Genomic DNA, 13,388 nt, shown 5'->3' on the forward strand with positions numbered 1-13,388 from the left:
CGTCGGGCCTTACTGGCCTCGCACCACGCAACATATTTTCGCCAAATGCGGTGATAATGTTTTGCGGTTACATCCTTCCTGGCTTTGATCAGGATAGGGATGACTTCATCCGGAATGCCTTTTTTCCTTCAGGATCCGGCGTTCAACCGCCATGCCGTCAAACGCAGCCGCGGTAAGTCTTGGAACAGACAGGGTCCTTGCTGGAGCAGGTCCCTTCTTAGAGGTAGAGGCCACGGATCCTCCGTGAGCATCTCTTGAAGTTCCAGTTACCAAGTCCTTCTTGGCCAATCCGGAGCCACGAATATAGTGCTTACTCCTCTCCATCTTATCAATCTCAGTACCTTGGGTATGAGAGGCAGAGGAGGGAACACATACACTGACTGGTACACCCACGGTGTTACCAGAGCGTCTACAGCTATTGCCTGAGGGTCCTTGACCTGGCGCAATACCTGTCGAGTTTTTCCCAACGGTTTATAATCATGTGGAAGACTTCTGGGTGAAGTTCCCACTCTCCCGGGTGGAGGTCGTGTTGAGGAAGTCTGCTTCCCAGTTGTCCACTCCCGGAATGAATACTGCTGACCGTGCTATCACATGATTTTCCGACCAGCGAAGAATCCTTGCAGCTTCTGCCATTGCCCTCCTGCTTCTTGTGCCACCCTGTCTGTTTACGTGGGTGACTGCCGTGATGTTGTCCGACTGGATCAACACCGGCTGACCTTGAAGCAGAGGTCTTGCTAAGCTTAGAGCATTGTAAATGGCCCTTAGCTTCAGGATATTTATGTGAAGTGATGTCTCCAGGCTTGACCATAAGCCCTGGATATTCCTTCCCTGTGTGACTGCTCCCCAGCCTCGCAGGCTGGCATCCGTGGTCACCAGGACCCAGTCCTGAATGCCGAATCTGCGGCCCTCTAGAAGATGAGCACTCTGCAACCACCACAGGAGGGACACCCTTGTCCTTGGTGACAGGGTTATCCGCTGATGCATCTGAAGATGCGACCCGGACCATTTGTCCAGCAGGTCCCACTGGAAAGTTCTTGCGTGGAATCTGCCGAATGGGATTGCTTCGTAGGAAGCCACCATTTTACCCAGAACCCTTGTGCATTGATGCACTGAGACTTGGCTCGGTTTTAGGAGGTTCCTGACTAGCTCGGATAACTCCCTGGCTTTCTCCTCCGGGAGAAACACCTTTTTCTGGACTGTGTCCAGGATCATCCCTAGGAACAGAAGATAAGTCGTCGGAACCAGCTGCGATTTTGGAATATTGAGAATCCAATCGTGCTGCCGCAACACTACCTGAGATAGTGCTACACCGACCTCCAACTGTTCCCTGGATCTTACCCTTATCAGGGAATCGTCCAAGTAAAGGATAACTAAAATTCCCTTCCTTCGAAGGAATATCATCATTTCGGCCATTACCTTGGTAAAGACCCGGGGTGCCGTGGACCATCCATACGGCAGCGTCTGAACTGATAGTGACAGTTCTGTACCATAAACCTGAGGTACCCTTGATGAGAAGGGTAAATTTTGACATGAAGGTAAGCATCCTTGATGTCCCGAGACATCATGTAGTCCCCTTCTTCCAGGTTCGCAATCACTGCTCTGAGTGACTCAATCTTGAATTTGAACCTCTGTATGTAAGTGTTCAAAGATTTTAGATTTAGAATCGGTCTCACCGAGCCGTCCGGCTTCGGTACCACAACAGTGTGGAATAATACCCCGTTCCCTGTTGCAGGAGGGGTACCTTGATTATCACCTGCTGGGAATACAGCTTGTGAATGGCTTCCAAAACTGTCTCCCTGTCAGAAGGAGACATCGGTAAAGCCGACTTTAGGAAACGGCGATGGGGAGACGTCTCAAATTCTAATTTGTACCCCTGAGATATCACCTGAAGGATCCAGGGGTCTACTTGCAAGTGAGCCCACTGCGCGCTGAAATTCATTGAGACGGGCCCCCCACCGTGCCTGATTCTGCTTGTAAAGCCCCAGCGTCATACTGAGGGCTTGGCAGAGGCGGGAGAGGGTTTCTGTTCCTGGGAACTGGCTGATTTCTGCAGCCTTTTTCCTCTCCCTCTGTCACGGGGCAGAAATGAGGAACCTTTTGCCCGCTTGTCCACGAAAAGACTGCGCCTGATAATACGGCGTCTTCTGATGTTGAGAGGCGACCTGGGGTACAAACGTGGATTTCCCAGCTGTTGCCGTGGCCACCAGGTCTGAAAGACCGACCCCAAATAACTCCTCCCTTTAATAAGGAAATACTACCAAATGCCGTTTGGAATACGCCTCACCTGACCACTGACGTGTCCATAACCCTCTACTGGTAGAAATGGACAACGCACTTAGACTTGATGCCAGTCGGCAAATATTCCGCTGTGCATCACGCATATATAGAAATGCATCTTTTAAATGCTCTATAGGCAAAAATATACTGTCCCTATCTAGGGTATCAATATTTTCAGTCAGGGAATCCGACCACGCCAACCCAGCACTGCACATCCAGGCTGAGGCGATTGCTGGTCACAGTATAACACCAGTATGTGTGTAAATACATTTTAGGATACCCTCCTGCTTTCTATCAGCAGGATCCTTAAGGGCGGCCATCTCAGGAGAGGGTAGAGCCCTTACAAGCGTGTGAGCGCTTTATCCACCCTAGGGGGTGTTTCCCAACGCACCCTAACCTCTGGCGGGAAAGGATATAATGCCAATAACATTTTAGAAATTATCAGTTGTTATCGGGGGAAAACCACGCATCATCACACACCTCATTTAATTTCTCAGATTCAGGAAAACTACAGGTAGTTTTTCCTCACCGAACATAATACCCCTTTTTTTTTTTGGTGGTACTCGTATTATCAGAAATGTGTAAAACATTTTTCATTGCCTCAATCATGTAACGTGTGGCCCTACTGGAAGTCACATTTGTCTCTTCACCGTCGACACTGGAGTCAGTATCCGTGTCGGCGTCTATATCTGCCATCTGAGGTAACGGGCGCTTTAGAGCCCCTGACGGCCTATGAGACGTCTGGACAGGCACAAGCTGAGTAGCCGGCTGTCTCATGTCAACCACTGTCTTTTATACAGAGCTGACACTGTCACGTAATTCCTTCCAACAGTTCATCCACTCAGGTGTCGACCCCCTAGAGGGTGACATCACTATTACAGGCAATCTGCTCCGTCTCCACATCATTTTTCTCCTCATACATGTCGACACAAACGTACCGACATACAGCACACACACAGGGAATGCTCTGATAGAGGACAGGACCCCACTAGCCCTTTGGGGAGACAGAGGGAGAGTTTGCCAGCACACACCAGAGCGCTATATATATACAGGGATAACCTTATATAAGTGTTTTTCCCCTTATAGCTGCTGTATCTTTAATACTGCGCGTAATTAGTGCCCCCCCCTCTCTTTTTTAACCCTTTCTGTAGTGTAGTGACTGCAGGGGAGAGACAGGGAGCTTCCCTCCAACGGAGCTGTGAGGGAAAATGGCGCCAGTGTGCTGAGGAGATAGGCTCCGCCCCCTTATCGGCGGCCTTATCTCCCGTTTTTTTATGTATTTTGGCAGGGGTTAAATGCATCCATATAGCCCAGGAGCTATATGTGATGCATTTTTTTGCCATCCAAGGTGTTTTTTATTGCGTCTCAGGGCGCCCCCCCCCAGCGCCCTGCACCCTCAGTGACCGGAGTGTGAAGTGTGCTGAGAGCAATGGCGCACAGCTGCAGTGCTGTGCGCTACCTTGTTGAAGACAGGACGTCTTCTGCCGCCGATTTTCCGGACCTCTTCTGCCTTCTGGCTCTGTAAGGGGGCCGGCGGCGCGGCTCTGGGACCCATCCAGGCTGGGCCTGTGATCGTCCCTCTGGAGCTAATGTCCAGTAGCCTAAGAAGCCCAATCCACTCTGCACGCAGGTGAGTTCGCTTCTTCTCCCCTTAGTCCCTCGATGCAGTGAGCCTGTTGCCAGCAGGTCTCACTGAAAATAAAAAACCTAAACTAAAACTTTCACTAAGTAGCTCAGGAGAGCCCCTAGTGTGCACCCTTCTCGTTCGGGCACAAAGATCTAATTGAGGCTTGGAGGAGGGTCATAGGGGGAGGAGCCAGTGCACACCAGATAATCCTAAAGCTTTCTTTAGATGTGCCCAGTCTCCTGCGGAGCCGCTATTCCCCATGGTCCTTACGGAGTCCCCAGCATCCACTTAGGATGTTAGAGAAATGGGATTTTCATCTGGCTTATCTGTTTCCTCCGATCAACGTGTTACCCAGGGTGGTGAGGAAAATAAAGCAAGCAAAGGGTGCTGTGATTCCAATAGCTCCGGCTTGGCCCAGAAGGCATTGGTACATAGATCTGCAGAGGATGTCGATGTATACTCCAATTCTGCTCCCTCAACGTCCAGATCTACTGATGCAGGGTCCTTGTTATCAAAGGCATCTAGATTGACTGTCTTTGACGGCGTGGCTGTTGAAACCTCTATCCTGAAGTCAAGAGGATTTTCACAATAGGTAATTCAAAATATGCTCAGAGCACGGAAACTTTCCTCAGCTCGCACTTATCACCGAATATGGCAAGCCTATATTCATTGGTGCAGTGAAAGAAGTATGGACCCAAAATCTTTCCAAGTTTCCAGGGTCTTAGATTCCCTTCAGGCAGGAATGGATAAGGGTTTGGAGGTGACTTCCTTGAGAGTGCATTGACTGTATGGTTTCAAAAGAAAATTGCCAATTTACAGGATGTGCGTACTTTTTTCCAGGGAATGCTGCGCATTTAACCGCCTTTTGTTCCTGCTGCAGTGCCTTGGGATTTAAGTCTGGTTCTCAAAGCCCTTCAAGGTGCTCCGTTTGAACAACTTAATAAAGTGGATCTTAAATGGTTGACAGCTAAAGTTCTCTTTCTACTAACTATGGCATCAGCTAGAAGAGTATCAGATTTAGAAGCGCTGTCATGTAAATCTCCTTTTCTGATTTTTTATCCAGATAAAGCAGTTCTCAGAACTAGGTCTTGTTATCTTCCTAACGTGGTATCTAAATTTCACCTTAACGAAGAAATTGTAGTCCCAGCTTTTCCGGTATCGGGACTTTCTGCGGGAGAAGCGTCAATGGACGTAGTCTGTGCATTAAGAATCTACGTGGATCGTACCAGTGCCATCAGAAAGACAGATTCTCTCTTCATTCTCTACGGATTTCACAAGAGGGGATGGCCTGCTACTAAACAGATGCTAGCAAGATGGCTTCGAATGACGATTTCAGAAGCATATTCTCGAACTGATCTCCCTGTTCCGGCTAATGTCTCTGCTCACTCTACGCGTAAGGTAGGTCCTTCATGGGCAGCACAACATGGTTCTTCAGCAGAACAGATATATAAGGCAGCCACATGGTCTTCCATTAACACATCCATTAGACATTATGCCTTGGATACTTTTTCCTCTCATGACGCTGAATTCGGGCGTAAGGTTCTCCTGTCTAATCAGGAGCGTCCCCACCACTAAAAATTGCTTTGGGAAATCCCATTGTTATCCTGTGGATAACCTGTGAAATAAACGTTATGGTAAGAACTTACCGTTGATAACGGTATTTCTCCTATGTCCACAGGTTTCCACAGGGATCCCACCCTGACGCACCTCACTAAACTCTTGCATGGAAAGGGGTGTGCATGTGTGTTCTTCTCACCTGAATAGGGTTCTACATAATGCTCCTGCCTAAATGCTTTGGAATCCAACTGATTTGCCTGAGCCAGTGGGCGGGGATATATGGACGGGCCCGTTGCATCCTGGGAGGACTGAAAGCTTGTGATCGTTTGGTGCCAATCCGCTGTAGCTCCATCATATCCCATTGTTATCCTGTGGAAACCTGTGGACATAGGAGAAATATCGTTATCAACGGTAAGTTCTTATCATAACGTATATTTGTCATCATGTGCTGCTAAGGAAAAGCTGCTGTGTAATTGGATGCTTCTGCACATCCAGAAATATTTAATGAGGTAATTTTCTATTGTTGCTTATTTTAGTGACGGAAAATCACTTAGCACCACAATTTTTAAATAAAACAATGCAGGGGAAGATGAAGGATAATGTAGGGGGCAGCCAGGTCGCTACAAGAAGTGGCACGGCATCATCAGGCCATCCTAACAGCAGTGTAGGCCCCTGGGCAATGCAATGCACTGGGGCCCCTACCAATCCTGCAGCGGTAGAGGGGTGGGGTGGGGGTGCTATCACATACTCTCCAACATTTTAAACATAAAAATCGTTTCAAATGCGAAAAAGGGCTTGACCGCGGTAAAGGGGTGTGTGGCCACGCCCCCTTTCCTATACTTTCAATGGAAGTTAGGTGAGCCAAAAATCGGTACAGACCATAAAAAAAAGGTACTGTACCTACTAAAAAGGTACACAGGTGGAGGGTATGCTATAACCGGCAGCTTTGATGTCCCGCGGGCGGTAGGGGGTGTTCTCTCTTCCGCTTAGCATGTAGGACCTGGAGGCATGAAGACATGAGGCGGTGGGACCAAAGGACTACATGGGAAATACTTGTATACCTTACCAACACTACACCAATGCCTGGATCTGTTCAGCCACCAGCAGGTTACAAGAAAACATCTGTGGAGATCAGCATGGCTCGGTCTCCTGTGTCCTGCCTTACAGAACCCCATGAAAGCAAAGTGCCAGTTAGACCTAGAGCAATGAAGCAGTGCAGACAAAGCCAAAGAGACCACCACTTACTGTACATGTGCAGAGACGTTTGTGGCTTTACTACCTCTTCCTTGAAACTGTAATGGACCAGGGCAGTACCATGGCAGGTTCAGGTGGGATGTAATCAGAGGTCCGTGCTGCATGCACAGAGTACGCAGGGTGGAGACATCACTTTGAGGTGTTCACCGACGGGTACTATTTCACAGTCCAGCAGCAGCGGGTGCACCATCGCTTGCTGTAGCACAGGCTGAGCGGTACCAGGCATGAGCCATCCTGTCCCCTATTTATTGTAGGTGTTAGCATGGCTCCTGGGACAGAGCAGATTAACTCTGCAGCAGCAGCGGGTGCGCCACAGTGCTCAGTTGGAAAAGCAGCGGTCACACTTGTATCCCACTGTGAGCCACATAGGGGCTGCTGTACATACAGGTGCCCTTTCTTGGAGCCCAGAGGTAAGCATCTCCATTGCCTCTGGGAGTCCCGCACCTGGCCCCCAGACAGAGGTGTAGCTAGGTGCCATAGTGCCTGGAGCAAGGGTATGTTTTGACACCCCCTCTCCTGTACTGAATTGGGTGCATGTTACATTTGAAAAGAAAAAAAAGATATATTTAAAAATCCTAAATTGGTGACAGGGCCGGTACTAGACCCTGTGGCTTTCAGGGAGAAAGTTTCCTTTGGGTCCCCCACCATGATTAAAATAGGTACAGTGCGCGCTAAAGGCACGTAACAAAAATACAGCAGCATAGTTTCATGGGGAAGGGGCCACATAATAGTAACAATTCAGATTACACCACAGTATTGTCCATTATACACATTACGTTGCACAGTAGTGTCCGTTATTCACATTACACCACACAGTAGTACCCCTTATACACTTTACGCCACATAGTAGTTATACATCTTACGCCATACAGTAGAGCCAGGGCCGTAACTAGAACATTGTGGGCCCCATAGCGAAATCCTGAAAGCCCCCCCCCACTGTTGTCACAATGCACCTTAAGGGAACAGGAGATAGAGAGTGAGATGAGTGCTTCTCCTCCTCCTGCTCTGCGGCTGCCTGTACAGCGGCCCGCACTATGGGGGTCATTCTGAGTTGATCACAGCCAGCAACTTTTAGCTGCTGCTGCGATCAATAGTCCACACCTATGGGGGAGTGTATTTTAGCTTAGCAGGGCTGCGATCGCTTGTGCAGCCCTGCTAAGCTAAAAAAATTCAAGCAGAAGTAGACCAGCCCTGGACATACTTACCCTGTGCGATGGATCCAGCGATGATGGGCCCAGCTTTGACGTCAGACATCCGCCCTCTGTTGTCCTGGACACGTCTGCGTTTTACTCACCACTCCCCGAAAACGGTCTCCAACGTTCCGGATCCGCCCTGCCACGCCTCCTTCATGTCAATCTTCTTAGCGGTTGCCTCTGCGACCGCTTCCGTCGGCAGCCATGACGTAGCCGCGTATGCGCATTCCGCACCCGTTCGCACCGTAGCGAAAAACAACCACGTGCGAACGGGTCGGAATGACCCCCAATAGCGGGCGGAGGGAGGGGGGCAGGCAGCGCGCCCTCTAACTTTTCCGGTGCACGAAGCTCGTGCTTCACCGGAGCCACCCTCGCTACACCCCTACCCCCAGAGCCCGGCATTCTGTGTGGCAACAATGCTCACACACTCCCCTAATTACGGCCCTGGATTGAGGAGCTTTGCTCTTGGAGCTTTATGGATTCTCACATTAGAATATGGTAGCAAAAAAAAAAAAAAAAAAAGCCTTTAGGTGCAAAGTGATGTAGGGGGTAATTCTGAGTTGATCGCAGCAGGATCTTTGTTAGCAGTTGGGCAAAACCATGTGCACTGCAGGGGAGGCAGATATAACATGTGCAGAGAGAGTTAGATTTGGGTGTGGTGTGTTCAATCTGCAATCTAAATTGCAGTGTAAAAATAAAGCAGCCAGTATTTACCCTGCACAGAAACAAAATAACCCACCCAAATCTAACTCTCTCTGCAAATGTTTTATCTGCCCCCCCTGCAGTGCACATGGTTTTGCCCAACTGCTAAAATATTTCCTGCTGCGATCAACTTGGAATTACCCCCATAGTAAATTATATCGCTCATTTCCCCCCTCCTGAACGATAATGTTTACTATATCGCCCAGTGTGTATGCAACTGACGACGGGCGATGCGCAGCAGCTGACGACGGGCGATGCGCAGTATGACCCTCGGTGTCGGCCATACATGCAGCTCAATTTCGACTCACTGTCCATACCTGCTTGTACAGCCTGGCCGTAGCATGATGTCACTGGGCGGGATGTAGTAAACGGAAAATGCAGTAAACTCCCATTTACTGCATTTTCTAAATGTACTAAGCCGCAGCTGCAAGGGTCAGCGCCGCAGAGGGGTTGGCCAGCTTTTGCTGGCGATATCCCATAGAAGCCTATGGGCTTCTTTCAGCAGCGCTGCGTGAGGGTTCCATTCGGATCCTTCCAAGCATGCCCCGCCCCCGTCACCTGTGCAGACTGACTCCCAGGGCCGAATCCCGGAAGTCAGGCAGCCGCTGGGGATCGCAGAGGACAGCTGTCATCGGAAGAGCTGTCCTCCGCAATGCTATTTGCATGTGTTAGTACAAACGCGATTAGCATTGTGGCGTTGGGTGCAGATGTCTATTAGTAAATCCCGCCCAATGGGGGTCATTCCGAGTTGTTCGCTCGCAAGCTGCTTTTAGCAGCTTTGCACACGCTAAGCCGCCGCCTACTGGGAGTGAATCTTAGCTTATCAAAATTGCGAACGAAAGATTAGCAAAATTGCGAATAGACACTTCTTAGCAGTTTCTGAGTAGCTCCACACTTACTCGGCATCTGCGATCAGTTCAGTCAGTTTCGTTCCTGGTTTGACGTCACAAACACACCCAGCGTTCGCCCAGACACTCCTCCGTTTCTCCAGCCACTCCCGCGTTTTTCCCAGAAACGGTAGCGTTTTTTCACACACACCCATAAAACGGCCTGTTTCCGCCCAGAAACACCCACTTCCTGTCAATCACATTACGATCACCAGAACGAATAAAAAACCTTGTAATGCCGTGAGTAAAATACCTAACTGCATAGCAAATTTACTTGGCGCAGTCGCACTGCGGACATTGCGCATGCGCATTAGCGACTAATCACTCCGTTGCGAGAAAAAAATAACGAGCGAACAACTCGGAATGACCCCCAATGTGCGATATCACTAGCAATATCGCACAGTGTGTATGCCCGCACCGGGAGGGGACACGCTAGGCAACGTCACTTACAGAGCACATCGCCTAGTGTGTACCCACCAGAGTATACCTAGGTACTAATAATTGATTTAATGCTACTTTTAATTTGCAAATAAAAACAGGTGTAGAGAGCAATTTGTTGTTTTAACTGCAATAGACACAACAAGTAATGACACGCAGCCATTTCTCATATGTTAACTTACATGGTTATGTGCACGACCATGATGTGTATAGGGCTCGGACTCGGAAGCAGCTGACTGGATGTAAGCTGGGACAGTGGGGAGTCAGCAGCGAGCACAGGAGACTCTGGACAGGCAGCAGCAGCAATTTCACAGAGGGAGCGACAGAGGGAGGAGTGGGAGTGAGCTCCTGCAGCAGCACACTCACATAAACACTGCGTGCTGTGTGAGCGGCTCGGGTGTATGCGAGTCCCTGCTGCTGCTGAGTCTGACACAGGCACAGTGCTGGGAGTTCTGCTGATGCTGCTGCTGCTGCTGACAGGACGCTTCACAGCGACGTGGGACTTTTTTTCACAGGACTTCTGAGTCTGCTGGATTTGCCCTGGAGTAGAGTGTGCGTGGAATAATCACCCGTGGAATCCAGTAGAAGTCACCCGTAAAGGTTACTGTTGGAGGGTCTCTGCATCGCAACCTGCACAGTGTTTGTTAATCTATATATTATTATCAGATTTGCAGTCTCATCATCGCACATGGTCCTTGCGATGTATTAATGTCCGCCCCTGTGCGAAGACTCATACACAGCGGGGTCCGCAGCTCTGCGGCGTAACCGGGACAGCTGCCACAGGTGGTCTCTCTGTATAGTGGCATCCCTCTGGGCTGGGCTGCTGGGTGACTCTACTATTCCCTCCTGGTCCTCAGGTCTCTAACCATCGCCTCCCGTTCTGGCTCTCACAGGGGTCCTTGTACAGCCCCATATGTGTGCCTGCTGCTGCGGCATGGCATGGGGGCAGCCCCGCACTGACCCTGCTCTGCCTGCTGCCTGCATGCACGCACACTGACCCCGGGGCAGGCATGGCCACACAGGACGCTCTCCGGACCTCGGCTCTGGAGATGGAGAAGTACTACAGCCTGCAGCATGCTGCCTCACTCATCAACACTCTGCTGGAAAGTAAGTGCAGCCTTAATAAGTAGCCCTCACTTGTCCTGTCATTTCCCTGCAGTAGGGTTATAGCAATCAGCATCATGTTTGTGCATGTATGTATGGATGTGGAGAGATATATATCACCTTGAACTCTGAGAGGTCCACAGTGCACCTATGTTGTTGATTAACCATTGAGTGGTCTCTATACGAATTGGGTCACTATCCATCTACATAGAGTCAGGGCTAGACCTTGCATACACCTAAGTTCGGTCATTTACTTGACTGTAATATGGATCTTATGGGCTCCATTAAAGTATGGATTTCTATTATTAAGCCATCTGATACGGTCATTTGGTTTTTATACCTTTTTTACCGACACACACAGTGAGACTTACACCCTTTCAGGATTATCTCAAAACATCTGGCACTCGAAACTATACCCCTGAGGAAGTCCCAGAAAGGGTCGAAACGCGTTGGTTTTTTGTTCAAGTACTGTCATCCATCGGTGCCACTTGCTGTAAAATTAAGAACTGTTACAAGAATTAAGTCCAATCTGGCCTCTCCTGGATAGAGAATCACTGTATCAATTGAATGTCGATTAGACAAAATCTTGATAATTTTCACTGTGATTTTATGTAGTTCTGACATTTTTTATGTATTAAATTCTAAAAATTGAGTTTTTAATGCCTTAATGCATATTAAACTGATGTGATTTACAGTACTACATTTTAGCACCCTTAGATCCACATTATATATTTCTATTTATTTGAGCCTCATATAACAGGAGGTTCTTTCTGAGGTGCAGCTTAGTTCATACATACATAGCGCCACAGGGTATCTCTTTTTTAAATACATATATATATATATATATATATATATATATACACACATATATATATACACACACAAACACACATATGCAATATACCTTACAGTGCTGCAATCAACCCTGTCCCACTGCACTTGGCAACTCCTCATCTGTGTACACAGGTTCTGCTGCCACTGTAAAGGCGGGTACACACTAGGCGATGTAGAAATGCCGGCGATGAACAACTATATGGTGCGTACATACTGAACGTTGTGGTTCAACGATAATGATCAGTGACGTCACTGCCGGCATTCCTGAACATGCGGCTCAGCCTGACATTGGCGGGAGCGCGGACCGTTCAGCATTCACCAATATTACCCCTATACACACTGGACGATTTCAGCCTAAAAATAAACGATAATAACATTGTTTATTTTTTAGGCAGAAATTGCACAGTATGTACCCACCTTAATAATAACATTGGTGGGTTTCCTGGGCGAACCAGAATGGTACATTAAATTATTAGGGAATTGATGTCGCTAGTGCTATGAAGCGAAATCCTAGCGGAGCTGTGTACACCTATGGGTGATAGGGATTTATTATATTCTAGTGCAGAGCTTATCTCTCCTGCTGCACTTTAATGACATTGGATTTATATTTGTTATCTTGATGAAAACAAAGGGTAACCTTCTGTATCTAGTTCTGTCTGGAAAGTAACACGTGTATCTGTAGATGCAATGGTTTCACAGGTTGAGGCACAGCTAAAAACAATTAGCACCCCTCAGAGTGTGCTGTCATACTGTATCACTAGACCTGTCTCTTCATGAATGCTAATGTGCTTCCTGCCCAGGTGAGTGACTGTATTACAAGGCTACTTCATGGCACAGAAAATCACTTGTCCTTTATTGTGAAATGTTAGTTTATGGAAAAGGAAAGGTCAAGTACAGAAATAAATACGCATGAGGGAATTTAATAAGATGCAACTTTGTAAAAGTGTTGCTTTTTCTGTGATTTAACTGTGAGATTTAAAGCAGTGATATGTTTTAATGGCAAAACTGGTCCAATTTATATCTTGGTGAAAAATCTGCACTTTTACAAACTTGTACCCTATTACATTGCCCCTGTAGCAGGGACGTGCGGTGAGGTAAATAGCTCAGGAGGCACTGGCTAGTACCAGAGCCAGATTTACACACAATATATGAGCCAGAGGGTACATGTGGGCATTATGCAAAGGTGCAGCAGTATAAACTCCTAGAAATTTGGTGAGTGTTGTTCAGAGATGAGCGGAAAAACTAGGTGTAAAAATGAATATAATAGGAAGAAGTATTCATATCTATTTAGTTCTTAATAATTGCTTTAGCAGTGTTCTAATTCTGTTGCATCCTCTGTAGCAATAAAAGATAAATAAAATGAAGAAAAACAGAAATAGTTCCACATTTATGGGTCTGTAAATACACCACTATCTCCTTAATAGGATATGTGGATGTGGTAAACTCCAAAATAAAAGGGTCCACATGAAACTCATTGATTTTTCTGGGGTAACCCAACTGATAAATAGGAGCGAG

General features: G+C 47.8%; 1 protein-coding gene across 4 annotated transcripts in view; it reads left to right on the forward strand.

The window, feature by feature from the left end:
• Window positions 1-10,205: 10,205 nt before the first annotated feature.
• MCF2 (MCF.2 cell line derived transforming sequence) overlaps window positions 10,206-13,388 on the forward strand; it is a 360,378-nt gene continuing 357,195 nt past the window's right edge. The window contains exon 1 of one of the 4 annotated variants that reach the window (XM_063937419.1): window positions 10,206-11,042. In XM_063937419.1, the coding sequence (XP_063793489.1) occupies window positions 10,946-11,042 (97 nt within the window). In that variant the 5' untranslated portion in view covers window positions 10,206-10,945. The remainder of the gene's footprint in view (window positions 11,043-13,388) is intronic. The other 3 variants (XM_063937417.1, XM_063937415.1, XM_063937416.1) reach the window with 3 other exon arrangements.

This window comes from Pseudophryne corroboree, chromosome 8 (genome assembly GCF_028390025.1).
Source record: "Pseudophryne corroboree isolate aPseCor3 chromosome 8, aPseCor3.hap2, whole genome shotgun sequence".
Lineage (NCBI taxonomy): Eukaryota > Metazoa > Chordata > Amphibia > Anura > Myobatrachidae > Pseudophryne > Pseudophryne corroboree.